General features: G+C 48.8%; 1 protein-coding gene across 10 annotated transcripts; it reads left to right on the forward strand.

Annotated features, from left to right (window-relative positions):
* Positions 1-873: 873 nt before the first annotated feature.
* Positions 874-27642, forward strand: ALDH3B1 (aldehyde dehydrogenase 3 family member B1). Of its 10 annotated transcripts, none has more exons than XM_072639348.1 (13): positions 877-1000; positions 3054-3333; positions 7010-7140; positions 14327-14433; positions 16699-16861; positions 19006-19116; positions 19323-19443; positions 20523-20608; positions 22072-22153; positions 23437-23823; positions 24072-24238; positions 26161-26260; positions 27207-27642. In XM_072639348.1, the coding sequence occupies exons 5-13, from the start codon at positions 16700-16702 to the stop codon at positions 27398-27400; spliced, it is 1410 nt and encodes a 469-aa protein (XP_072495449.1). In that variant the 5' UTR covers positions 877-1000; positions 3054-3333; positions 7010-7140; positions 14327-14433; position 16699; the 3' UTR covers positions 27401-27642. The 10 variants fall into 10 exon arrangements, 9 of the variants coding, with proteins under 9 accessions (XP_072495452.1, XP_072495449.1, XP_072495448.1 ...); XM_072639347.1 differs by having other exon boundaries at positions 911-1000; positions 3135-3333; positions 6923-7140; XM_072639349.1 differs by lacking the exon at positions 877-1000 and adding an exon at positions 2616-2732 and having other exon boundaries at positions 7046-7140.
* The last annotated feature ends 137 nt before the right edge of the window (positions 27643-27779 follow it).

Consider the following 27779-nt stretch of genomic DNA (forward strand, 5'->3'; position numbering starts at 1 on the left):
CAAAGACTTTTTTTACAGTGGTAGAGAGAAGGTTCCTTGCCTCAGTGGATAATGCAGATCTCATGCAGGCTGCTGTGTCTCAGTCGGTTTGGACACCTTGGTCTTTGCACCAGCTCATTTTCATCCATGACTGAGTTTTCTGGGGCCAGAGCAAGGGAGTAGTGGGTGGTAGTAGATAGACAGGGGTTCATTGGCTTCTGAGCATTAGCAATGGCCCCCAATAGTAAGCTCCTGATAAATGTTTGCTCACTGACTAACCAGGAAAGTTATTTCAATAGTCCAGGTATATGGAGTCACGTGAAGGGATTTGATGTGACAGATGCTGGGAGGTACAAACAACAAGGCTTGGCAACTGACTGCAGGTGTGGGGTGAGTGAAAGTGATGACTTGAGGATGAAATCAAGCCTGGGGTCTGAGTTGCCAGAAGGATGACAGTGCCCTTGACAGAAATAGAAGAATTTAGAAGAGAGGAAGGTTTTGGGGGAAAGATACCAGGGTCTGTTTTGTCTGAGATGTCTCTGGGACATCCATCTGGAGATGTCTAGCTGCACCCCTCCATCCTAGTGGATGGATTTCCCAGAGTGTGGTTCCTAGAGTGCTGGCCTTGGTGCAGGAAAGAACTGGGTCTGAATCTTGCTGTGATACCAACTAACTTCGTGACCTCAGGAAGATCAGTTCTGTGAGCCTCAGTCAGTTAATAAACATGTATTAAGCAAGCACCTACTATGTGCTGAGTCCTAAAAGGTATAAAAAAGGTAAAAGCCCACCCCTGTTTTCAAGGTCAGTCTAATGGAGGAACAGCTGTGGACCAACTAGACACGGACTGGCTGAACTGGAGAGCATCCAAGAGGGAAGGCTCAGAGATTAGGAAGGGCTAGGAGAAGTGTCTTGCAAGAAGAGGAAAAGAGCTGAGATTTTAGCTCCCTCCTCCATACCAGGATCATTAGAAGCCCTGACTTTCTCTTGGCTGCGTGAGGCTCACCTGGATGGATGTTTGTTGGTAAAGGGCTATGGCGAGGTTGGGGAGGAGCTGGGTGGGGAAGGGAAAGTGCTGGCAGGAGAGGCACTGGTCAGGACCCCCCAGTCTTTGGAACAGCTCTCGGGATTATTAGGAGAGGGGTTCCCACACTCAGATGCCTTTGGTGAAGAGCCAAGCAGCAGCTGTCTAGCCAGTCAGACAAGGTATGTGTGCACGGGTGGGCTGGGGAGGGGGGAGGAAAAATAAAACATAATCCTTGAGCAGAGTGTTTTATCTTACCACACACTCTGGGAGACCAGCCAGGAAGGACAGTTGGGATAAAACTAGTCCATCTCCTAGGCTCCTGTGACAGGTTTAGGACGGCCCTAGATCCAAGCCCTTTGAAATCACCAAAGGGAGCAGAGCAGTTCTGCCCAGGGCTTGGGACCCCGCCTGCCAGAGGCACGGTAGCCCTTGCCCTAGGCTGGGAGGATGGTAGGTAGGGCTGCCCCTTTGGCTCTGCTGGTGTCACTCTTGCTGTGTGGTCTTGGGTAAGTCACTTGCCAAAGCATGATAAGCTAGGGCTGGAAGCAACCTTAGGAAAATATATAATGTAACTGACTCTCACTTTAAAGAAACTGAGGACCACAGAGGTTCAGTGACTCATGGTCCTGGCCACATAGCTAATAGATAGGTGAACCAGGATTCAGTCAATAAGCATTTATTAAGCACCTTTTGTGTGCTAGGTCCTGTGCTAATCTCTGAGGATACAAAAAAAGGGTCAAAGCTGGTCCCAGTCTCCCAAGAGCTTTAATCTAATGGAGGAAAATGAAAAGGGAGGGGTACCTGGAGGCAAGGCAGATGATGAAGTGAGTTCTCTACTTGGTGGAGGATCTGGGAGGAGCTCTGCCCTCTCCACTCAGAGGGAGGGGTAGGGATGGGGCGGGGCAAGGGCTACCAAGGATATGGGAGTTTCAGAGTCAACATGACCTTGCAGGAAGATGATTTTCTAGAGATCCAGAAGAATTTTGGAGCCAGACCCTCAGAATCCAGAACACCTCTGCCAATATCCCCCTCCCATGTTTGATCATCCACGCAGGCAGCTGTCAAAGCACTTTCCATGATGATGAGCATCAGAGAATGATTCTAACCAACAATCCTGGCTGAGGCTCAGAAAAACCCACTCATGTGCCTCTGGCCATGTGGCCAGCATGCATAGGAGCCAATATTTGGAGTCAGGACTCCTAGGGTAGGAGCTTGGCTCTGTCTTGATGACCTGTGTGACCTTAGGCCAGTCACTTAACTGGAGTCTAAGAGACTCCCCTTCTTTACCTATAAAATAAAGGAATTAGATTAGGTGACTTCTAAGATGCTTTACCTCCGTAGTCCTAGGATCCTATCTGATGCCAGACTTGAACCCAGACTTCTTCCTTCTTTGTTCCTTCTATCCCCCACCCCACCACCACCTCCCTGGGAAGAGATTCTCAGAAATGCTGTCAGCAAGCTTTGTCCCCTGGTCAGGATCTGGCCTGCGGGCTCATCATGTGCCCAAGCAGCCCTTGCAGGAAAACTGCCCCTCCTGGGGAAGAGGAGAGCTGTCAGACATCTTTCTCCCTGGCCCAACCCCTCCTTCTATCTCCACCTGGCTCTTCTCCAGGTGGCAAGGATGGAGTTCTGTCACATGCTGGGCTCACGTGACAGGGTGGCAGCTTGAGAGTTGTGGGTCTCTCGGAGAAGGCGAGGACAGCTGCCCGCCCTCCTCATTGCACCCAAGGTGGGTGAGCCACCTCCAGCTCCCTAGGGACCTCACCCGGATGCAGGGATGGGTACCTTTCCAGGTAACAATGCCCGGGAGGAACAGGCCGAGTAAGGAGAAGGAGGCTGCAAACCTGGGGGTGAGGGTCATCCAAGAAACTCCAGGCTAGGGCAGGGGGCATGGAGGAAACAGGTGGCAGTGGGTACCAGCTGGGCATGGAGGGTGGAGAGAAGGGAAGATGCGTTTCTCTGCCCCACCCACTCGTAACTCAATATCTCTCCTGTCTATCCTCAGCAGCCACACGGAGAAATCTTCCTTCTTTGTTTTGGCTTCCAACAGGTTGGAGCAGGGATGCTGAGGGGTGAGTGCAGCCTCCTGGGAGGGCACCCAAACCCACCTCTCCCTTTCTCATCCCTGAAGCCCCAGGATCCCATTCAGAAGCACCAAACTTTGCAGATGAACGAGTCTGACAAGGACTGAGGACTGGAAACTGACCTTCCACCACCGAATAACAGCTCAGAGGATCACAAAAAGCTTTCCTCATAACAACCCTGGGAGACAGGTGGTGCAAGAGTCATCAGCACCATCTGACATAAGAGAAAACTGAGGCACAGAAACGGTAAGAGCCTTCCCCTAAGCCACACAGCTAAGCAATGAGAGCTCAATTCAACTGAACAAATTGTTTAAGGGCCTACTATGTTCTGAGCCCCTTACATGCTGAGGATGTGAAGTCAAAAAATGAAGTCACCCTTGTCCTCCAAGACCTCACAGTTTATTAGGGAGAAAGGGTAGGTACGCAGAAAACCAATTCAAAACGTACCTTCAAGGAAGAGAAAGTGTTAATAATGAGGGGATGAGAAAAGGTTTCTAGAGGATGGCACTGGAGCTGAGTTCTGGATCCCGGTTCTGAGAGCCAAGGGTGAGGAAGGAATCTATTTCTGGCATGGGGAACCACGTAGACAAAGGCAGAAATGGGATGTGGGGAACAGTCAGAAAGCCTGTCTGACTGGAATGGGGAATGTGTCTGGGGGAGTCATTAAGGGATCCAAGAAAGTTAAGTGGAGGCCTTAAAAGTTAAGTGAGGGCTTTAAAAGCCTCCAGGCGTTTGTGTTTCATCTGAGGCAACCAGAATCCACCTAAGATTTCTGAGTAAAGGAGTAGCATTGTCAGACCTGGGATGTAGCCAGGTCACCTGGGCAGCTGTGTGGAGGCTGGATTGCAGAGGGGAGAGCCTGGAGGCTGGGAGATCCATGAGAAAGCCCTTGTAAAAATCCAGCTGGGGGACATGAGGGATGTGTGAGTGTTGTGTGAGAGGAGAACAATTGGTGACTGATTGGATGAGGTGGTTAGTGAGGAGACTAACTGAGTCTGGGGTCAAGGGGGAGAGGTTTAGAAGAGGGGAGGGAGGATTGGAGGGCAGGGGAATCAATTCTGCTGCTTCGGTTGTGTTAAGTTGGAGATGCCCAGGGATGTCGGGTCAGAGATGGCTGATGGGTAGAAGATGATGCCGATTTTATAGCTGTGAGAGAAATCACAAGTCATTTGCGCAGACAGGATAATGAATCTCCTGGGAGCTGATGAGGTTACTTAGAGTGGGCCCAGGGCAGAGCCATGGAACACCCATACTTGGATAAGGAGCCTAAGGAGGAGTGGTCAGGTCAGGGAGGTGGGAGAGAGCCAAAGGAGCAGGGCTGCAGAAGCCAAGATAAGGAAACAGCTGGGAACCCAGGGCCACCCTAGCCAGAACTAAGCCCACTTCCCATCATCCCCCACAGGCAGGGTATGATCTGGGGCTCAAAGCGGGCAAACGTGGCACCTGGAAGCTTTCACTGGGGTTAACAAGCATTTACATAGCACCCACTGTGAGCAAGGCCTCTGAGGATATCAAGATTTTCAGAGGACAATCTGGAGTCAAGGGCTTAGGGCTCTTCCCAGCCTAGACCTGCCCCAGGGCGGCCTCATGTGGCCCTCTTGCAGCCCTAGCCCCTTCTCTGGGACCCAAAACAGAAGGACGATGCATGCATGAGGGACATCTAAAGGCATGGGTTTTTTAAGGCAGTGGGGATAGCAGGCTGGACTTGAGGTCAGGACAGAAGATCAGAGTTCAAATCCTGCTTTTTGAGACTCACCAGTTGTGTGGCCTTTTAAGGATCTGAGCCTCACTTCCCTCATCTGTAAAATGGGGCTCATCACAGCTATAGTATTCATGATCCCACAGGGTTATTGTTGGAATCAAATGAGACCCCAAGCCGAAGTAGTGGTGCTTTATAAATGTTGGTTGTTATTAAAGCCTTCATTTTACAGACAAGGACACAGAGGCCTCTTACTTGTCCTACATAGACAATCATAGTGGAAAGAGTTCTGCATTTGGGAGTCTGGGGACCCTAGGCAAATTTCTTTCCCTTTTTTTGGCATCAGTTTACCCCTCTGTGAAATGGGGGAATGGACCTTCCAGTTTTAAATACCCTGATGCTGTCCTAGAGCTCAGGTCCTGAACTCAGGTCACTCATTCTCCGACTGGGGTTCCTGGGAGCATAGGGGCCCCTAGGCAGGAGGGGCTGACCTGAGAAAGGCGTGGACTGGGATGATTTACAGGATTCACTTTCACTCCAGATCTCCTGAGGTTTAATCTGGAGCCAGGGCAGGTGCTAAATGCCTCCGAGACAAGGATGAATTTGAGCTAGGCCTGGCCTTGGGGGAGCTCAGTGTTTGTAGGTGGCTATGGGGAGGGGAGGGAGGAAGTGATTGCTCAGGGTCTCAGACAAAACTAAAGAGTGAGATCTGAGGAGCACCCCAACCCTGAGGGCCACGGAAGCCTTCCAGTTGGCTGCGGTCTCTGGAGAGCAGTCAGGGCAGGCTTCTCGGAGGAGGGGGCAGGGACGGGCTGGAAGCAGAGGGGGGAGTAAGGGCGGGGTGGGGAACGGTTCAGGTCCTTGTCCTTTCCAGCCTACACTATCAATGTAGCCTCCCTACTAATCTATTGGCCCCCAGCTTCTGTCAATCAGTCCACAATATTAAGCACCTACTGTGTCCAGCCCAATGCCAACCACAAAGAAGACTTTCTCTTGGAGGTAGAATTTTACCTGGGACTTGAAGGAAGCCCAGAAGATCTGTGTCTCCCCTTCAGCCAGGACTCCCTTCTGCCTCTGGGAGAAAACACCGACTCCTAGGCTTGTCATTTCAGGCCTTCCCCAACCCATTTAGAAGCCACTTCTCCAAGTTAGTGAAACTTAAAAAATGATTGGTGGACTGGCTTGCTTTACAGTACTCCCCCTGGCTCTCTTTGTCCTGACTACACTGGATGGATAGCCATCCCCTCCTCTGGCCTCTGCACTTTGGGAGCGCTGCCCCTCTTCCCTCAGCCTCTGACAGTGCTGGTCACCCCTTTCTGAGGCAAAGTCTGTCTTCTGTGTCTTCCACAGAGGACAGATACCACTTCTTTGCCTCCCCAAATGGGCAACGAGGCAACATGAAAGCCCTCCTCTGGGTAGACACCTGACTGTAGCCCAGGGACCCCAAGGTTGAGGCCTGGAACTGGGATGAGGGAGGGGTACCTCAAGCTGAGGGGCTTCATTGGTTCATTTGGAAAGGCAGATTGGAGCTGGACGGTGGAGGGCCTTGAATGGCAGAGGGAGCCTAGGAAGGTTGCGTGGTCAGCCTTAAGCTGATCATGTATGTTCAGAAAACCCTGTGCTGGAAGCTTCAGCTAGGCTACAGTCAGAGGTGGTCAGAGCCAAACAGGGGAAGGAGAGTCTGGCTCCCTGCTGCAGGGGGATGGGCTGCCTGTGTTAGCCACTGAGCCCCTGGTGGCAATGGGCTGTGGGGGGGAGAATTATCCTCACTCTCCATGGAAGGTGCCCACAAGAGACAGCCCATACAGCTCCCCCAGGAGCTCCCCTGTGATGTAAGAGAGCCCAGTCTGGCCCTGACCTGGGGCGCTGCTGTGACCAGGGTAACAGCCTGGCACGAGGCCCGGGCTCTGATACCTGGGCTCCCAGGCCTGGGGGAGACAAGATAGACTGAAGCTGCTGCCTGGGGCTGGACTCCAGCCAAGCACAGGCCACTCACCCCAGACAAGGCCGGTGCAGAAGGACGACCAAGGCACACAGTGTTCCTCCTTCAGCCATGGTCTCTGGGTGGGTGGGGGAGGGGTTGCCTCAGGAATCTGCTGGGTCGAGAGCCACAGTCACAGTCAGGAATCTGTCTAGGGTCACCTAGTTGGGACACTCTCCATGGGCCCAGCCCAGAGTCTTCCTCACTGGCCTGGGGGAGAGAACCTTGTCCCCGCCTCCCAGGGGCCGGGCTGACTACCAGGAGAATTTCATAACCAGACCTCGAAGGTTTGTGGAGAGACCGGGCCTCAGAGAGAGGGGAGAAGGAGAGGGAGAAGACAGCTGAGCTGGAGTCAACCAGTCCACACCTTCAGGTATGGTATCCTCGGGACTGTCCCCTGCCCCCCTCCCCCCAATCCTGCAGCTGGGCTCTGTGACTCGGAGCAGGCAGGAAGTGGGCTTCAGTGAGAGCGGGAGGAGCCAGGGTGGGCCTCTGCTCTATGGGAGGGTGTGTGGGCTGAGCCGGGGAGGCAGCCACTCTCACATCCCCATCCCCTGGCGCCTGACTTTGCTCACGTGGTTCAGCCCCAACCAGATGTGGGGGTGTCAGGGAAGGGAAGTAAGAAAAGGAACTTGTGTCCCATGTTCCAGGGTACCCTCTCAGTCATTCTTGCCTCCCCGCAAAAGATGAGAGCACTGAAGAGAAAGACAGAAGGGAGGGAGTGGGAGGGCAGGATGAGCTAGGAAAACTATGAGTGGACCCTATTTTGTGTAACCACGAGATTTGCTCAACCCGCAGCAAGGGAAGAGCTTTGGAGTCTGAGGTCCTGGGTTCAAATCCCAGTTTTGTGTCTCAGACAAGTCCCTTTGGTCCATTTGAGCCTCCATTTCTCCTTCTGTACAAATAGAGGGGTGAGGTGAGGATTGGATGAGATGACCTCTAAGGTCTCATTCAGTTCTAGTAAACCTGGTGGTGAAGCCCACTCTGAGCACCTCCAGAGGAAGAATAAGGGCCCCTTCCTACCCTTGAGAGGGTATCAAAGGGCAAATACTGGGGAGGAGAGAATCACCTCTAGGCCCTGGGGCTAAGGAGTTGACCGAGCTGGAGAATTTGATTGAAAGGTTATTTTCCGCCGGACTTTTGTTCTCTACCTGTTCTCACAAACATTTATTAAGTCCCTACTGGGTACCAGGCCCAATGTCGAGTGCTAGGCATACAAAGATAGAAAAACATAAAAATAATCACTTGTAGAGGAGTGTAAGGGGTGCAGTGTTTGACACACAAGCTCATTGGACCTCCCCAACAACCCTCCCAAGAATTACTATCCCAGTTGTACTGGTGAGGAAACTGAGGCTGACAGAGTTGAAGCAGCTTGCTCAGAGCACGCAACCCAAACAAAGGTGAAATTCAAACCCAGGGCTCTCCTAGTCCAAATCCAGAGCTCTGTCCATTAGACCACACTGCCTTGCCCTCCAGAGGCGTCTAGTACTTGGAGTCTGCTCCTAACTTGCTCTGTGACCTTGGGTAAACTTCTCCTGCTGGGCTTCAGTTTTTCAGAGATCTCTACCTGGAGGTGGTTAAACAATCTTTGATAGTCTCAATAGATTTCCCAACATGGAGAAGAGCCTGCCCCCATGCTCTCCCAGGGAGGGAAAGGAAGGATTCATCCCTTGGCTCTCCCACTACAGCCCAGCAGGTCTCCTCTCAGACTCTCCAGATGCCATCAGTCACTCCCATTTCCCTTTGGCTAATGACATTTGAGTGGTGATGGCATTTTTCAACAATAGCCCTCCCTCCCGCCTGAATGCTGAAGGTGCCCGAGCACCCTTATTCCTCTAGAATGTAGAGAATGCAGCCAGTGTCTTGTCTGGGCAAATTACAAAGCTTCCAGTGCCCCTCCAGAGGCATCTTCTCTGGAGTCTCAAGGAAATGTTTTATTTCATAGCAGAGGAAAAGTTTAGAAGGACCCCTGCTGACCTCCTCCTCCATGCTCTTTTCTTCATGGTAGCTTGGGTGGCAGAAGTTCTCAGGCTGATGCCAAGCACCCACCTGAGACAGAGCTGCCCTCTGTCTCAAAGATCACTTGGCCACCTGACTCATACCTTCCTTGGGGAGGTCACCGAGTATTTTGATTTGAAAGGAGGGTTGAAGATTTAGAACTGGTAAGGACCTTCAAAGTCATCTAGCCCAACCAGAGATGAGGAACTAAGACCCAGACAGTGATGCGCTCTGACCTTGGCTACACCAATAGTGTGGACCAGAGCCAGGATTCAAACTGAGGACCCCTGACTCTCACATAGTCTCTGACTACTTCCTACTGGACTTAAGGACTGGCTGAACTGGAGTCCTGTCAGCCAAGGGATAAGGGGTGAGAGTGGCCTAGAGGGTGGCCACAAATGCTGTAGACAGGATGCATCTAACCTGAGAGCTGCTGCACTGTTTCATCTGAGAACCCCAAATGCTGGCTGATCGCTCTGTAGCAATCAAGTGATTCATTTGAAACTGTCAGAGGCAAAATTGGGAAGTGGGTACCACTAGTCCTGTGCCCCTTGGGTTGTCTCAGACCCCTCCCTACCCAAGGCTCAGAACCTCCCTCTCTCTCTACCCTCTCTTCCCCAAACACTTGCTACTAGCTTCTAGAATCAGAGAATCTATCTCAGACTGGACCTAAGAGCCCCACCCCTCCAAGTCTAATCTATTCCTGAGCTGTGGGCAGCTAGGTGGTGCAGTGGATAAAGCAGTGCAGGAGGACCTGAGTTCAAATCTCACCTCAGACACTTGACACTCACTAGTTGTGCGACCTTGGGCAAGTCACTTAACCCCAATTGCCTCATCCTGGGTCATCTCCAGTCATCCTCATGAATATCTGGTCACTGGATTCAGATGGCTCTGGAGGAGAAGTAAGGCTGGTGACCTGCACAGCCCTCTCTCACTCAGAACAATGTCAAGTGCAAGTCATGTCATCCTTTCTCTGATGGCATGGTCTTCTTCAACAACGAAGGACGAACACACATTCCTGTAATCCACAACTAAACACTCTGCTTGCAGCTCTCCTGTAATGGGTAGCTCACTAAGCTTATTGCCCCTCTGTTTTTGTGGTTTATTAATTTTTTCTTATTTTCAGTTCCAAATGCTCTCCCTCCTGCCCACCCTTCTCCCACCCTTTGAGAAGGGAAGAAATACAGCACTCATGATACATATGCAAAACATTTCCACAATAGCTAAGTTGTGGAGGGGGAGAGCAAGGAAAACAGTGGAAAAAATGCTTCAATGTGCCCTCAGAGGTCATCAGTTCTCTCTCTAGGGGGTATAACAATTTTCAAAATGAGTCCTTTGAAACTGAGATGGATCATTTGTATTGATCAGAGTAGCCAAGTCATTCACAGGTGATTATCGTTACAATGTTGCTGTTACTGTTACAATGTTGCTGTTACTGTTACAATGTTGCTGTTACTGTGTGCAATGTTCTGGTTCTGCTCACTTCACTTTACATTAGTTATCTAATTCTTCCCAGGTTTTTCTGAAAGCATCCTGCTCATCATTTCTTATAGCACAATAGTCTTCCATCACAACAATATTCCATAACTTGTTCAGCCATTCCACAAATGAGGGGCATTTCCTCAATTCCCAATTCTTTGCCACCACAAAAAGAGCTGCTATTAATATTTTTGTACATACAGATCTTCTCTCTCTTTGGGATACAGACCTACTAGTGGTATTGCTGAGTCAAAGAGTATGCACAGTTTTATAGTCCTTAGGGCACAGTTTCAAATTGCTGGTTAGACCAGTTTAACAACTCCACCAACGGTGTTTTAATGTCCTTATTTTCCCATTTTACCTCCAGCATTTGCCATTTTCCTTTTCTGTTATGTTTGCCAATCTGAGAGGTGTGAGGAATACCTCAGAGTAGTTAGAATTTGGATTTCTCTAATTATTAGTGACTTAGAACACTTTTTTGGTGACCATTGGTAGCTTTGATTTCTTTTGCAAACTGCTTCTTCCCATCCTTTGAACATTTATAATTTGAGGAATGGGTCTCAAATTTATAAATTTGGGTCATTTCTCTATATATTTGAGAAATGAGATCTTTATCAGAGAAACTTGCTGTAAAATTTTTATCCCAGTTTCTTTCCTTTAATTTTGGTTGCATTGGGTTTTTTTGTGCAAAAACTTTTTAATTTCATGTAATCAAAATTACTCATTTTAATTCTCATGATCTACTCTATCTCTTATTTGGTTATAAACTTTTCCCTTATCCATAGAACTGGTAGGTAATATTTTCCATGCTATCCTAGCTTGCTTAGGATATTATCCTTTATGTTTCACATACCCATTTTAATCTCATTTTGGTATATGTGAGATGTTGGTCTCTGCCTCGCTTCTGTATGGATGCCTGTCAATTTTCCCAGCACTCTTTGTCAAATAGTGTGTTCTTACCCTAATTACAGGGATCTTTGTGTTTATCAAACACTAGGTTAACTGTGATAATTCTATATATTGTGAATCTTATCTATTCTTTGGCTAATCACTGTTTCTTATCCATTATCAGATTGTTTTAATGATTGTCTTTTTTCAATTTTGTTGTTGGTCAATCATTTTTCATTCTTGTCTGACTCTTTGTGACCCCATTTGGGGTTTCCTTGGTAAAGACACTAGAGTGGTTTGCCATTTCCTCTTCTACCATTTTATAATAGAGTATAAAATGGAATACTGCTAGGTCACCTTCACATTTTTTTCATTGATTTCCTTGATATTTTGGACCTTTTTGTTCCTCCAGATGTTTCTTTTTTTCTACTCTATAAAATAATTCTGTGGCAGTTTCATTGGTAGGGCACTGAATAAGTAAACTTACTTAGGTAGAACTGTCATTTTTACACGTGATTCGTCTTTATTTGTGTAAAATGTGTTTGTAATTCTGTACATCTAATGGCCGTGTGTGTCTTCCAAGTATTTTAGACTGTCTGCAGTTATTTTAGATGGAATTCCTCCATCTTTTCCGACTGGGTATTGTTGGTAGTATATAGAAATGCTGATGATTTCTGTGGGTTGATTTTATATCCTGCAACTTTGCTAAAGTTGTTCATTGTTTCAACTATTTTTTCAGTTGATTCTTTAGGATTCTCTAAGTCTACCATCATATCATTGGCAAAGAATTATAATTTTGCTTCCTAGTGGACTGTGTTTATCCCTTCAATTTCCTTTTCTTAAGCCATTGCTATATCTAGAATTTCTAGGACAACGTTGAATAATAATAGGGATAATGAACATCCTTGATAACCCTAATCTTATCGGGAAGGCTTCTAGTTTGTCCCCATTACAGATAATGCTTGATCTTGTTTTGATTCATTATTTTAAGGAAAGCTCCCTTTATTCTCAAGTTCTTTAGTGTTTTTCATAGGAATGGGTGTTGTATTTTGTCAAACACTTTCTCTGCAACATACAATTTTTGTTGTTTTTATTGGCCTTATCAATTACATTGACAGTTTTACTAGTAGTGGAAACAGGCCTGCATTTCTGGTATAAACCCGCCTGGTCATAGGGTATGATCTTTGTGGCGTAGTGCTCTCATCTCCTTGCTAGTATTTTATTTAAACTTTTTGCATCAATATTCATGAAGGAAATTGGTCTATGGTCTTCTTTTTTGGTTTTTGCTTTCCCTGGTCTAGGTATTAAAACCATATTTCTGTCATAAAAGGAATGAATTGTTCTTAATTGTTTGGTCAAATTTACTTGTAAATCCATCCTGGTCCTTGGTAGAACTCTTTGCCTAATTTTTCAAATAGTTTTTATGGTATTGGAATTAGCCCATTGGACTCTGGGATAGCCCTCACCTTGGGAATTTTTCCCCTATTTGGCATCAAAGTCTGTTCCCCACCCCTCCATGGGGTGGGGAATTCTCTCTGTTGCTCCTAGCTCTACCCTCCAATTTTCTTACACATGACAGCTCTTCCATCATCTCCCCCCTACCCTTGCCCAACTCTTTCTCATATTTTTGCAAACTGAACCTCCCCAGGTTATTCACCTGCTTCTCCCTCCCCCCCACCCACTGCCCCTCTCTCCCCTCCCTGCATGGTTTCTAATCTCACACACCCCTCCTTCCATCTCTTGGTCACCTTCTGGTTTATCATTCCTAAACTGGAGTCCAGTCCTCAAGAAGGAGCCCAGCCAGGGCCAAAGACAGCGAGACACTTCCCCCTGGCCCCTTATCTTGACTCTTCATGTTTATTATTTTATGAGGGTAGAATCATAGATTTTAAGATGGAAGGGACTTGGGAGGTCTTCTAGTCTTCTTTTATTTTTGCAGTTAAAGAAACTGAGACTTAAGGAGAGGTTCGGTGATTCGCTTAAAACCTAAATAGGCCAAGTCAAGATTTGATCTCAGGACCTCTGCCTTCAAATGCAGCCAATTCATACCCAGCATACAGTCCACGATCAATCAATTACCCTTGATTAAGCAATTACTATGTGCCAGGCATGAGCTAAGTACCAGGATAATGAAAAAGCAAATGCAAGCACTGCCCTCAAGAGCTTACATTTTAATGAGGCAGATGACATCTTTATAAATGGCCACCTGCAAGATATATACAGAGTAAATGGAGGTTAACCTAGAATTTGGGGGGAATGGGTGGAATAGGAAAGACTTGGATGTGACCTCGTCTTGAAGGAAGCCAAGGAAACTGTTAGGTGGAAATAAGGAAGAAGAACATTCCAGGAATGGGGACAGTCTTTACAAATGCTTGGAGATGGGAGATGAAGCATTATGTACAAGGAACAGCAAATAGGCTGAGACTGGACCATAGAGTGTGAGGGGGTAATTAATGTGAAAGAAGGACGGACAGATAGGACGAGGTGATGTTATGAAGAGGAGAGTTAGGGAGTTTATTTTGGGTCCTAGAGGAAGTTTTTGGAAGTGATTAAGTAAAGAGGTGACATGGCCAGACTTATCCCATGGGAAACCATTCTGGCAGCTGTTTAAAGGAAAGATTGAAGTGGGGAGAGCCGGGACCCCAGTTAGAAGGCGATTACAAGAGTCCAGGCAAGAAGTGACAAGGGCCTGGACTTGTGGGGTGTCTGTGCAAGTGAAGGAAGTATCCATTAAAGTTCCCAGATTTTTTCATAGGAACTGCTATCTAATGATATCTTCTCTGTTTTGTGCTTTTGAGGGTAATTTCCCCTCATCCAACCTGGATAGGGTCTGGCAAACCCACTTATACTAAAGTGTGAAAAGTTGGTAGTAGGTAAATGTGTTGGAGGGGGAAGGGAGGAGGGCATGTGGGATGGGGTTTACTTTAACAGGAGATAAGGTCCCTAAACCAAAGCAGGATTTGATGGTGGATTTTCTGGCAAAGTGACAAATTAGCAAAGATATATTGAGGTAAGGAGCTCTTCCTTGAGATGAGAGAGGGGTTGAGAAGGCTTCTCAGTAGTCTTTCCCCCATCTTACACCCTTCCTGATAGCCCAGTAGAATCACCCACCAGGAAAGAGGATGGGAGAGAGAATCCCTGGCTTGTGTTTGCTTGTTAATTTCATCTGTATCACTATCCTTGATCTATTTCAGAAAGAAGCCCCTGCTGGCCGCTGATAGTCATTGCACCCCTGTCTATACTGCCAGTCGGTCTCAGCCAGACCTGGGTCACTTTCTCCTTTTGCCACTCTCCTAGGCAGGTAGGTGTGAGAGGGAGATAGGGAGGGAGGGAGGGAGGGAGAGAGGGAGGAAGGTGGGAGTGTACCCTTGTGTACACCCTGGGCTCTCTGGCCTGGCCTTGGCAGTCTCTCTATTTGGGCATTTTATTCCCATGGTAAAGAGTCCTGGCCTATTTGTTAAGGTTGATTGTGACTCATTAAGTCAATACCAGGCAAGTCTGGACTGTTCCAGATCTCAGTCTCAGTAAATGGGGAGGAAGGGTTCCTTTGAACTCAATTCTCTGAAAAAACTGAAGGTTCAATTCAGCAGACATTTACTGCTATGTTTCCAGCCAGAATCGTGGCAGGTACTAGGGTAGTAGCAGTGATGTTTCTCCTTCGTTTTCAAAGAGGACCATGATATCAGGAAGTGATGCCATGACTTGCAAGTGAGTTGGATTTAAGTGAGAGAGGGCTGTGCAAAGTCACCAGCCTCACTTCTCCTCCAGAGCTATCTGGGTCCAGTGGCCAGGTATCACTGGAGGATGACTGGAGATGGCCCAGGTTGCAGGGTGAAACCTTAGCCTTTTTAAGCTATGGTCTTTCTCAGGTCTCAGTTTGACTGAGGCAATGCACATTCGGTGATGAAGGCTAGGTAAGAAATGAGGCAGAGAATGCCTTTTTTTACCTAGTCCAAAAAAATCAATCTAGGAGGGGTAGACCCTCAGGTTTTCTGCTAAAACAGAAAGCTGCTGTTTATACTCACTCTGAGCCAATCAGGGCCCAAACAATGACCAAGTGGGGCTTAGCCTGTGATCTACTGTTGGTCAACCAATGATAACCAGAGTGGTTTGGGTTTAAGGCATGGTCCTTTAGAAAAAAATCCAGCCTGCAAAGCTACAAGGTTTCTGCAATCAAAATTTACATTCCTTTGGGCACAGCATCCACAGGTAAAGGTATGATTCCCTAATTGGAGAGAAGGGAAAAGAAGAAAGGAAGGAAGGAAGGAAGGAAGGAAGGAAGGAAGGAAGGAAGGAAGGAAGGAAGGAAGGAAGGAAGGAAGGAAGGAAGGACACAAATGACAAAGGTCTTGTTTCTAAGGGAGCTCCTATTCTAAGGAAGGGGTTTACAACATGGATACAGGTTTGAAAATATGGAGACTATACAAAGGAATTTCAAGAAGAAGATAATATATATTTAAATATTATATATTTAAAGGGAATAGCAAGTTGTACAAAACAGATTTGCAGTTTCATGTGACATCATTTTTTTAAAATTATGCTATGTCACGGAAATGCTGTGTTTTATCCCATAAATTAAAAATAAATAAAATTGTTCAAAAAGAGGGAGAGAACATTCTAGGCTGAGGAGGATCATTCAAGGATCATTCGAGGCCTATAGAAGGTGCCTACCAGTCCTTCAGTTGAGTCTTGAGGAAGCCAGAGATTCTAAGACACATCAGGAAGGAGAGAAAGTATTCCAGGCATGAGGGACTGTGCAAAGGTAAGATGGCAGGAGATGGAATGTCACTGAGAGAAATCAGTTAGCAGACCAGTTAGGGGTAGAGATAGTGTGAAGGGGAGTAGCCTGAGATGTGGCTGGGAAGTTAGGGGGGAGCCAGACAGTGAAGGCTAAAGGGCAGACTGAGGATTTCCTTAACGTGAAACCCTGTTTGGCATCACTTCCAAACCTCATTCTCATCCAGCTCTCTCTGCCCAGCTGTGAGTCAGGAATAATTTCCTCTGTTTTTAAGATGAGGAAGTTGAGACCCGGGGAGAGGATGTCGCTTCATTAGTTAATGACAACCGTTCTAAGGTGTTTGAGTTTTCTTTCTCGCCTTCACTAAGATGAGTCAGTGACAGTTACCGCTACATCCTAGGCTCTTTGAGGATCCTTGTTCCCAGCCATGGTATTTTTAAAACTAGCCCCCAAAGCCTCCTGCCAGAAGGCCTGGGCCTAAGTAGCAGCTCATCCATTTATCAGTTGTAGGGGCAGATTATTGCATGCTCCTCTGTAAAATGAGGGGGTAGGATTCTTGGGTTCTTGATCCAAGTTCTAGACTCAAGGTTGTACAACCTAGTTCTGTGACTTGAGTGTGAGAGTGTGCTCAGAGGGGTCTTTGGAAGGAGAGATGACTTTGGGCTGGGGAGACTGAGGACAGCCTCATGGGAGAGGTTCATTTATTTGAAATATAATGAACAGGGCACACATTCTCAGACTTAGTAGGGCAGAGTGTTGTGTCTAGGGACTCCTGGTGTGCAGGGAGCTCCAAGCCCCCAACCCAATCCCTGCTTCTCTCTGAATCAGGATGAATCCCTTCGCGGACACCCTGCAGAGCCTCCGAGATGCCTTTAGCTCTGGAAGAACCCGCCCAGCAGAGTTCCGAACTGCCCAGCTGGAGGGACTGAACCGCTTCCTGAGAGAGAACCGAGATGCCCTGCTGGCTGCCCTGGCCCAGGATCTACACAAGGTGAGGACCTAAAGATTTTTCTGGAGACTGACCAGTTCAGAGCATCATAGAACCCTGGGCATGGAGAAGTTCTTTTAGAGTATCTTATCCAACCTCTTTCCCATGTATGAACCCCTTTGACAGCATCCCTGCCCAGGGGTCTCCAGCCTCTACTTGAACACTCCCGGGGATAGGCAGTTCATCACATCACAAGACAGTCCAGGGCTTTCTCCTAGTAGAAAGTAGAAAGCTAGCAGAAAGTTTCTTCTTCCCCTTAATTATGGCAACTCTGCCCCATTGTACCTTCTATCTATTAACTCTAGATGTATACTCTGGAGTCCCTCCTTCTTGTGAGACAACCCTCCAGAAGTCGAGGACAGCTCTCCCACGCTCCCGAGTCTTGTCTCACCCCTTTTTTATTTTGTTTGACCTTCATGTGACATATTTTCCAGTCTTCTCCCCATCCTCCTACTCTACCTCTGGACATAGCACAGTGATAACGTCCCCCTGACCCAGATCTAAGATCTTAGATGTATCCCTGTTAATTTGGACCCCTCATCCTAACCATCAGTATCTTTTGGGATCTTGATTCTGCCATCCAGTGTTAGCTTTATCTCTCCCAGATATATGTCATTGGTATATTTGATGAGCATGCCATTTAGGCCTTCTTCTAAGTCACTAATGAAAATCTGGAACAGGTCAGATCGTAGGGTAGAGTCTTGTGGCCCAATACTGAAAACTTCCTTCCAGGCTGGCATCCATCAACACAGCTCAGCACAATTCATTCAGCTATAAAGTACCCTCACTCTACTACCATCCAGTCCATATCTCTCAATCTTGTACAAGGATCCTTTGCCTCGATGAAATCCTGAGGTTCTGTGTTCTCCTTCTTTGGCTTCCCAAGGTACTGTTCGTTCCTGATCTTCCTCCTGCCTATCTGATGACTCTATCTCAGTCTCCTTTGCTGATTTATCACCCTCTGACTGTGGGTGTTTCTCAAGGTTTGGTCCCCTCTCTATATACTCTTTTCCTTTGGTGACCGAGAGTTCCATGGGATCTATTCTTATCTCTACACATATGGGTGTCAAGACTACATACTCAGTGCTGGTCTCTCCCCTAAACTCTGTTCCTTTGCCACCAAAAACATGTTGAACATCTCGCCCTGGACATCCCATGAGCATCTCGAATGTGACATTGACAAAGTAACAGTGATATTATAATATGATCAGCTGCGAATACTTTAGCTCTTCTCAGCAGTACAATGACCCAAGACAACTCTGATAAAAAATGCTCATCATTTCTTACAGCACAATAGCGTCCTATTACAATCACACACCACAACTTGTTCAGTCATTCCCTGGTCAATGAGCAGCCCCTCAATTTCCAATTCTTTGCCCCCAGAAATGAGCTGCTGTAAATCTTTTTATACGTGTGGGTTCAAGTTTTGGTTTATTTGAAGTCATGTTCAGGTAATGTCATCCCATACTGTGCCCCGTCCTCCAACCACCATGCCTTTGCCCAGACTAACTGCATGCTTCCCAGTTTCCCTGACTTTCTTCTAGACTCAGATTCTCTTCCCCCTTGTATGGGAGACCTTCTCTGGTCCCTCTCTGGTGTCCTCCGTGTCTTCCTTCATTTACCCTCCGTGCATCTTGTATACCCCATTCTCTTCAAGCCTCCCACTTTGGAACAGGAGCTCCCTGAGGGCATCCTCTGATTCAGTAGGGACACTTGATAAATGCTTCAAGGCTATGTAATCCTGTTGTTAGAGGGTGTGCCTTGTATGACTTAGCGAGTAATTTTTGAGAGTAGTAGTGGCTACAAAGTTCCTCCCACTGTGACCAGCTCGGGGCAGGACCCCTTTGAACTCTACTGGCCTGGCTGATCCTTGAGCCATAGGCAGCCTGTGGAGAGGCCCAAGCTCAGGGCTCTAAGTCAGGCCTTGTCATCTGGATAGGATCTATGCTCAGGGGCAGAGGCCTTGAGGGCTCCAAGGATGTGAGGTCATTCCCTTCCCCTGTACCCCCTCCTCCACCTCCTCGCACAGGATGCAGCGATAGACAAGGATGTTTAGAGGTTTGGAGAGGCGGTCAGGTATACACCAGGCTGCTGGGATACATGGGGAGGGCCCTGGAGCCTGACCCAGGGACCACCTTCTCCTCCAGCCTCCCTTTGAGTCTGAGATATCTGAAATCAGCATCTGTCAGAGTGAAATCAACCTGGCTCTGAACAGCCTGCACAGCTGGATGAAGGATGAACATGTGTCTAAAAACATGGTGAGCCATGGCTGACTTGGGAGGGAGGCTGGGGCAGCTGTGGGGCTGGTGGGAGGTGGGAGACAGGAAGAGAGCCTTCCTACAGGTGTTTCCTTCCCCCCCCCCCCCCCAGCTTCTCTTCCCTCTGATTCCCCAGGTCTCCTAAGGGAGGGGGGAAAGGCTGAGATCCCAGCTCAGGACCTAGGTTCTCATTCCTTTATCTCCAGGCCACCCAACTGGACACAGCCTTTATCCGGAAGGAGCCCTATGGCATGGTCCTCATTATTGCCCCCTGGAACTACCCTCTGAATCTCGCGCTGGTTCCTCTGGTAGGGGCCATTGCAGCAGGTAAGGAGTGAGGGCCTGGACTTCCTTGCCCCACCTGCTACCCCAAAATGATCCTCACCTGCTCTGCTGCTCTTGGGTCAGAGATGGCTCTCTCCCCACAAGTGCAGGGAGAGAGGTGGGATGGGGAACTAAGGGGAGGGGAAGAGAGAGGGAGGAGAGTGGCCATTGTGAGTGAAGGGACTCTGATATGCCTTGGGACCTTGAACAAGACTCCCCTCTGGGCTCCATGTTCTTCCTACTGCAAAATCTGGGGTTGGATGAGGTCTCTTCCAGATAAAGCCCCTTAATGGGGAGGGGAGGCTGAGGGTAGGGGGAGAAGCATTATTCTAGGAATCTGGGGGCTGGGTTAAAAAGAATTTGAAAGGAAAGAAACTGGACCGGTGACATCACTGGTTATAAATGACACCTCCACAGCCCCCATAACCCATAGAGACCAAAGGCCCAGGGATAGTGGTCAATAAGCCATTCCCTTCTGTCCTTCAGTTCTCTCCACGTTCATCTGAGGCCGTGGCTGGACTGAGTGACTTCTGGGATGCCCCCTCTAACAATCTCCCTTCTGGGTTCTAAGGCTCAGTTCTGACATTCTAGGTTCTATGTTCTAAGGTTCTTCCCAGGCCTTAGAAATCTATAAAATACTTGAGTGAACAAGATCTGTTCTGCCTTGGCTTCATCTCCCTTTCCTCCCCACCTCCTTCCTCTGACTGTCTCTCTTATCTCACGCCCTCCCAGACCTGTTCTTGCCCACTGCCCCTGCTTCACCCTCCCTTGAAAGGGTGTGTCTATACAGCAGCCAAAGGAATGACCATGGAACCCGGGACAAGGCTGCCCTCTACAGTTCAACTGTGAGAATGAGCAGGTTATATCTCGGGTTCAGTCAATACTCTGTGATGATGCCCCTGGGTCCTGGAAAAGGTAGAGCCAAGTACTGAGGAGATGGAGACATGCCCCTGGAGTAAATAGACTTGCCAGGGGCTCAGAAATCATCAGCTCCCATCTCCTTGGACACTGAGACCTCTGACAAGCTGACCCCTGGCTGGACCCGCCTTGGCTGAACCTGCCTCTCCTTCCCTTCCCTGCAGGCAACTGCGTGGTGTTAAAGCCCTCAGAAATGAGCAAAAGCGTGGAGAAGATCATTAGTGAAGTGCTGCCCAACTACCTAGACAAGGTGAGGGAGCATGGCCCCAGGTTCTAGGTTCCCCAGACCTCTAATGCCTTCAGCAGCCGGATCTGCCCAAGCACCTGGAACAAGTTTTACAGGGATTTAGAGGACAGGACCTGGGTTTGAATTCCAGCCCCACTCCTCCCTCCCTCCCTCCCTGTGTGACAAGTGTAATGTCCCCTCTCTGGGCCTCAGTATCCTCATGAGTAAAATTAGCAACTTGTTCCAACTGGCTTCTGATCTAGATGGGCCAGCTACACTCTAAGGTTTTGTGGGGAGGGAAGGGAAGGGAAGCCCCAGCTGGATCACAGAGCTTCTGTCTCATCTGCTCTGGAGAGCTCACAGGGTCACAGGTCTGCTCAACTAGCTCTTTCTTATGATGTTTATGTATGTTTACTTCAAGGTTCAGAGGATGGTCTGGTCACTTGGCAAGAGCAAGGGATAGAGGGGAGATAGCTAGAGTACTTTCTTGGTACTCGAGAGACATCTAGAGACAGTGAGGAAGGCTTCTGGCACTTTGGGTGAACTTTCTACTACCAGCTTATGGGAGGGTATGGACAATCGGCACCCAGGAAGGCTGGGTTTGGATAGGCTGCTACCTGTATCATTGGAGAGAGTTCCTGAATCTATGTGATCACAGAAACACTTGAAAGATGGGACAGTTTAATGCCTAAACTATGGCAACTTTTCAGTCATTCCTACTGAGTGTCCATCCATACTCTTGGTCCATTTGCCCCCAATTCATTTAGAAAAGAGATTTTATCGATATTTTTATATCACCTGCACTTGGTTTGTTGGTGGCTCAGCTTGGGTTCACTTGATGTGTAGAGGAGTGGTGGGGGAATGGCAATGACAAAAGGTGAATCTCTGCCCAACCGAGGCCAACAAGGCCTGAACCCTTCACCCAGTCTTCTGGTGGAGGCCTTGGGACCCTCATTTCCCCAGTCTGCAGGCCCCAGCTAGCCCACATCCTGCCTTTCAAGGCTATGCGTCTATTCTGGGTGTCACACACACACACACACACACACACACACACACACACACACATTGCTTAATCCTCTCCATTTTCAGACCCTATACTATACTAAAGTGTTGAGGACCTCACCATGCCAGAACAGGGGAGAGAATCCAGTTGTCATTCAATCAATAAGTATTTATTAAAGGCCCACAATGTGTCAGGCAGGTCCTGCAGGGATACAAAGACAAAAGTCCAATAGTCCCTACCCCAAGGTGCAATTTCGATCCTATGAGGGCCACTGTGTACCCACCAAGTAAAGACAATAGAGACTGAAAGTGGTTGCCAGGTCATTTCAGGGGTGGGGGATCAGGGCAGGCCTCCTGTTTGGGGGGGGCACAACGGGAGGCATCATTTGAGCTGAGTGCTCTAAGAAGTGGTTGGAGGGGAGGAGGGGCTTTCCAAGCCAGAACCACAGGTTGCTCTAAGGGAATATGTCTTTCCTGTGTCATAGAGCTGCTTTGCTGTAGTGCTAGGAGGACCCCAAGAGACATCTAGCCTCCTGGAAAACAAATTTGACTATATCTTCTTCACAGGTGAGTCCAGCCCAGCAAGATGATGCACCAAGGGATGCGCGGTTTGGGGAGGCCAGTTAAAGATGGATCCTCAACGAAGTCCCTGTGTGTCACATTCATGTGGCTAGGGAAGGTGTGGGATGGATGACAGGAAGATGAGCTAGGCAGGAGCATGTACGCCAGAGTTAAAAGTCAGGAGAATAGAGAATCATTAGGAAGCCGCAGCCATGACCCTGTTAGAGGTGAGCAGGGCTTGGATATTTGTGGGGTTAGTGGCAGTGGAGAGAAGGGAATAGACAATGGGCATGCCTTGTTTTCCTGACCAGACTAGAAGAACAGAGAACTCTGGAGAGGGAAGGGGCCTTAGAGACCCTCTGGTCCGACCCCTTCATTTTACAGATGGGGAAATACAGGCCAGAGGGGAAAGGAGATTGTCCAAAGTCTCAGTCAGGGCCAGAGGCCTGGTCTCCTGGAGAGCTCCTCCAGGATGGGGAACAGATGAGGACCCCTGTTTCCTTCCCCACAGCTAGCAGTGCTGACCCAGCACAGCCCTGGGGGAGAAGGGGATCCCTCTGAGAGGTGTGGAATGCCTCAGGTTTGATCTGTCCACCTCCAAGGCAGTTATTTCTCTGAGTCTTGGAGAAAAGCAAGAGCTTGACTCCTGGACAAAACCATGGAGGGGTCATCATGGGAAGGGTCTGGATTTGGATTCAGATGATTCATTCCAATCTGGCTCTCCTTGCAACCTTGAAAAGGCTATTTCTTCCTCTCCAGCCTTCATGAGGATTCCTGCCCTCACAGAGCTCACAGTGGGGATGGGGTGAAATATAATCCACACACGGGAAAAATTACAAAGGGTACAAAATAGTGGGGTGCTCAGGATGGGTCTCGCATAGAAGGGGGCACCTGGGCAGAGATGAGGAAGGGCACCCTTCTAACAGCACCAGCTTTGGAGACCAGCAAGGAGATGCCTTGTATGAGAACTGGAAGTCAACTGCTTTGACTGGAAAAGGGAGCAAAGGGGAGTAAGAAATGAGTAGAAAGGTGGGGGATGCAGACGATGGAGGGCTTTGTGAGTCTGGTCGAGGCTTCTGTGTTTCATCCTGGGCAACAGGGAGCCTCTGAAGTTTCAGAAGAGGGGACAGTCAGGTTCCTGACAGAGCAGTGCTGAGGAAGGTAGATTAGAAAGGGTTAAATTGCGTGACCTCTCTGGTCTCTTCAGATCCAAGACCTTATGAAAACCCACATTTCCTTGGTCTGGTGGAGAGGTGCCTAGATGATCCACATTTTCTCTGCTTCCTTAGGGAACCCCTCTGTAGGCCAAATCGTCATGTCTGCTGCCTCCAAGTACCTGACCCCCCTCACGCTGGAGCTGGGAGGTAAGAACCCCTGTTATGTGGACAACAACTGTGACCTCCAGAACGTGGCCAACCGGGTGGCCTGGTTCCGTTTCTTCAACGCGGGACAGACATGTGTGGCCCCAGACTATGTCCTGTGCAGCCGGGAGACTCAGGAGAAGCTCCTGCCTGCCCTGCAGAGGGCAGTGACCCAGTTCTATGGGCAGGATCCCCAGAATTCTCCAGACCTGGCCCGTATCATCAATGACAAGCATTTCCACAGGCTCCAAGGCCTGCTGGGCAATGGCCGAGCAGCCATTGGTGGCCAGTCAGACGAGCAGGAACGCTACATTGGTGAGTGGGCCCCATCTCCCCTCCCCCCAGCAGCCACAGGGGGCCAGGCTGTCCCTGTCCCCATTGACCTCTGTGTGACCAGGACCCTGTGACCCTCACACTCCTGGGTCTCCATGGCATGGCATGCATTGCTTTACCCTCTGAGTCTGCCCTATGATGACACTTTCCTATCCCCACCACCCCTGCTCCCCCTGGCCTGGGTCCCTCTGAGAGCCCCAGCCTAAGGTCTGCTCTGTGGTCCGAGGCAGCCCCCACGGTGTTAGTGGATGTGAAGGAGACGGACCCTGTGATGCAGGAGGAGATCTTTGGGCCCATTTTACCCATCTTCAACGTGCAGAGCATCGATGAAGCCATTGCTTTCATCAGGAAGAGAGAGAAGCCCCTGGCCCTGTATGCTTTCTCCAATGACTCCAAGGTAAGGGAAGGCGATGCTGGTGGCAGGAAAATGGATGAAATAGAGGTCTGAGTGGTGGGTCTAGGAATAGGAAAGGGAGTGAGGACAGAGGGAAGAGCCCAGAGGAAGGTGGAACAGGACAGGGAAGCCTAAAGGAAAGGGCTGGGGTTCAAATGATCAATGAAGTCTGAGGGGAGGGGACTGTGGGAAGTGAGGGGACAGAAAGGAATCAAGGAAGACAAGTAGGGGCAATCACAGGCATGGCTCTGCTTCCTAGGCTAGACCTAAGTTCCTTCTCTAAAGCAGAATGCTGCTAGTTTTCACCAGAAAGACAAGGAACCGGAAGGTTTCTTCATTAACTGCAATCTTGCAGTGTTTAATAGCCCATCCCTTCTGGCTTCCCCTTCTAGCACCCACATCCCCCCATCTCCACCTAGATTCCTGTCTTTGTTCAACTCTGCCACTCCCACTTCCCTGCCTCAATCTTAGGTGCCATTTTCCTATGGCTGTTAAGATACATTTCATTATTTTGCTGAGCAAATTCCACTCCTTGCTAAGGTTTTGATTTGAGAGGGATTGGATCTTTTTGTTGCTTTATTACATGAGAGAGGCAACCACACATATATGACCTGTTATTCAGGGATGGAGAGCCCTAATGAGGGCAAATGGAAACATGTTCATGAAGTCTTGCGAACCTGATCAAAAAGCTTCTAACTAGAAGAGGAGCTTGAAGGACAAAACTGTCCCCAAGTGTGACACCACTGAGGTTCACCATGGCAGGTTCACCGGAGGAAGAACAAGGCAAGATGGGGGCAGCCCCTGCACCAACACGCAAATCACAAATTAAAAATGTGATGATCGCCAGATTCTGACTCGAGGAGAATAAGCACCAAGTGTGCCCCATGGGTCTTCTAAGAGAGAGCTATAGAGTCTGGTGACTTTGACTTGGATTCTTGACAAAACTCTAGAATGTCTTATTGAAGGGATGATTTGTGGGCATTTAGAAAGGGAAGTGATGATTCAGAATCAGTCTGGCTCTCATCAACATCAGGTCATGCCAAAGTAAGCTCATTTCCTCTTCTGACTGGGTTACTAGGGAATGCTATAGATCTACTTTGCCTAGATTTTCTTCAAGTACTTAACAAAGTCTCTCATGTTCTCCTCCTGGATACGACAGTGACACTGGCCAGATGACTTTTAAGTCAATTTGGAACTCATTGAATGCCCAGAGTCAGAGTAACCATTAATGGATCTGTATATACTTGCAAGGTCTCCGCCAGAGTGCTACAAGGCTCTGTTCTTGGTCTCAGGTTATCAACACTGTTACCAGTGACTTGGTTGTTTATCATATTGCCAGATGACATGAAGCTGGGAAAGACTACACAGTCAGCTTTCAAAAACAACCTTGACAAATTAGAACCAGTCTCCTCTTCCATAAGAGGGGGGTGGGGGTGGGGCCTGTACTAGATAAGTCTGAGAGTCTCCCCTGTCTCCAAATCTACAATACTGTTTTATCCTAAAGGTAAGAGGGAGACATGGAGGGCTCTTGAGGAGGGTAGTGGCATATTTGGAACTATGCTCCAGGAAGCCTCCTTTGGCAACTGAGTGGAAAGCTGAAAGTCAAGGAGACCTTTGCACAACCCAGGTCAGAAGTGAAGGGCCTTGCGCCAGGTGTGAGGGGCAGGGTAGAGGGAGGAATCTGGGGGACTGGGAGAAAGGCCTCACCCTCCCAAATCTTCAGGTTCCTCACCTTGGTATTACTGCTTCAATACTCTGATGTAAGACAGAGAATGAGATCTTTAGGGCATCTCTCCCAGGCACTGGGCAGGTGTGTCTCAGCCTCTTTCAGGCAGCAAAGGGCAGAGGGGCCACAGCATCGATGGAGCCACTCCTGCTAATGCCTTTAAGTCAGGCTCTCCTTGGCCCTCCTGGCTTTCTTCTAGGTGGTGCACCGGATGTTGGAGCAGACCAGCAGTGGGGGCTTCTGTGGGAATGATGGGTTCATGCACATGACCTTGACCACACTGCCCTTTGGAGGAGTAGGTAGGTTCTGCCCTCTGCCTCATGCTCCTCATCCCATCCTTGTGCCACCCCACCCCTCCTCTCCCGCTCTCTCCGAAGTGTTGAGAGATGCTGCAGATGCCCTGTCCTTTCCTGTTCCCTCCACAATAGCTATAATGGGTCACAAGTAGTACTTCAGCCTGGGTCTTCCTGATCCCAAGGCCTCCTCCACTGTACCACATTGTCTCACTGCCCCCACACTGCTGACACAGACTTTAATGTTTATTGAATCAAATTGCCCTTCTGGGTCCTGGAAGACATACAAAGGTTAGGAAAGGCCCAACTCCTGCCCTCAGGGACTCACAATTTAGTAGGAAAAGACATGAAATGTTTTTAAAACATTTATTTTTTAACATTCTTTTCTTTTTAAATTTTGAGTTCCAAATTCTCTCCCTCCCTCCTTCCCCCACTCACTGATAAGGCAAGCAAAATTCTGTCAATTATACATGTGAAATTGTGCAAAGCTTATTTCATATTAGCCACATCACCAAAAAAATAACAAATAAAAACAATTTTAAAAAGCCAAAAGAACCAGAAAGTGAGAAAATTCTACTTCCATCTGCACTGAGTCCATGCTTCTCTCTCTGGAGGAGGACAGCATGTTCCATCACGGTGCTTTGGAACTGTCTTGGACCCCCATCTTGAGCAGAGCAGCCAAGGCTTCCACAGTCGATTATCGATTATGGTACAACGTTGCTGTGTCTGTGCAGTAATCTCCTGGTTCTTCTCCATTCACTTTGCATCAGTTCATTTTGGCCTGACACGAGACACTTTACCCAATTCTATGTCCCAGGGCTGAAGGGGTTTTGCTAAATGTCCCCCCTCCCCCCACACTTCCAGATAGCAGGATGGGGACTGTACTTAAAATTGGGGGGGCTGCCTGACTCCAGGGGCTGCCCCTCACACTGCCTGCCTTTCTGTCTCACAGGAAACAGCGGGATGGGCATGTACCATGGGAAGTTCAGCTTTGACACCTTCTCACATCAGCGCAGCTGCCTCCTGCGAAGTTCGGGCATGGAGAAACTTAACTCGTTGCGGTACCCGCCCTATGCCGAGCGTAGCCTGGGGCTGCTGCTGTCCATGGTGGAGATCAGCCGCAAGGGCCAGTGCACGCTCCTCTGAGCCTTCTCCTGAGCATCACGGCTGTCCGGGCGGAACCCTCCTCCTGTCTGCGCATCCATCCCTTGGGTCTCAGGGGAAGCTCACAGATGATCTTCGCAGTGAGGGCAGCAGCAGGGCAGGAGATCCCTTGGACTCAGCCTTCCAGCCCCACCGGCTGACTGTCTTTCTGCACCTGGGGCAGAGGGACCCTAGGCTCCCGAGTGCTGTCCACTTCTAAATAAAGGCTTCGTGGGGAACCCAAATTCAACTCTCTGATGACTGAGCTGAGCCTCAGACTGGGGTCCTGGCTCCTTTGGGCACCGTATTTTTGGAAGGACGCTGGACATGCTGGATGAGAAATGAAGCCACTCCAGGCCTGGATGTCCAGCTGGGGATGTCC

Source organism: Notamacropus eugenii, chromosome 2 (assembly GCF_028372415.1).
Source record: "Notamacropus eugenii isolate mMacEug1 chromosome 2, mMacEug1.pri_v2, whole genome shotgun sequence".
In the NCBI taxonomy this organism is placed as follows: Eukaryota; Metazoa; Chordata; class Mammalia; order Diprotodontia; family Macropodidae; genus Notamacropus; species Notamacropus eugenii.

Excerpts from the sequence above, each read along its gene's own strand:
- ALDH3B1 (XM_072639351.1), top strand. The coding sequence starts at position 16,700 with ATGAATCCCTTCGCGGACACCCTGCAGAGCCTCCGAGATGCCTTTAGC. Across the intron at positions 24,239-26,160 it reads CTTTCTCCAATGACTCCAAG|GTGGTGCACCGGATGTTGGA; the intron begins GTAAGGGAAGGC and ends GCTTTCTTCTAG. Across the intron at positions 26,261-27,206 it reads ACTGCCCTTTGGAGGAGTAG|GAAACAGCGGGATGGGCATG; the intron begins GTAGGTTCTGCC and ends TCTGTCTCACAG.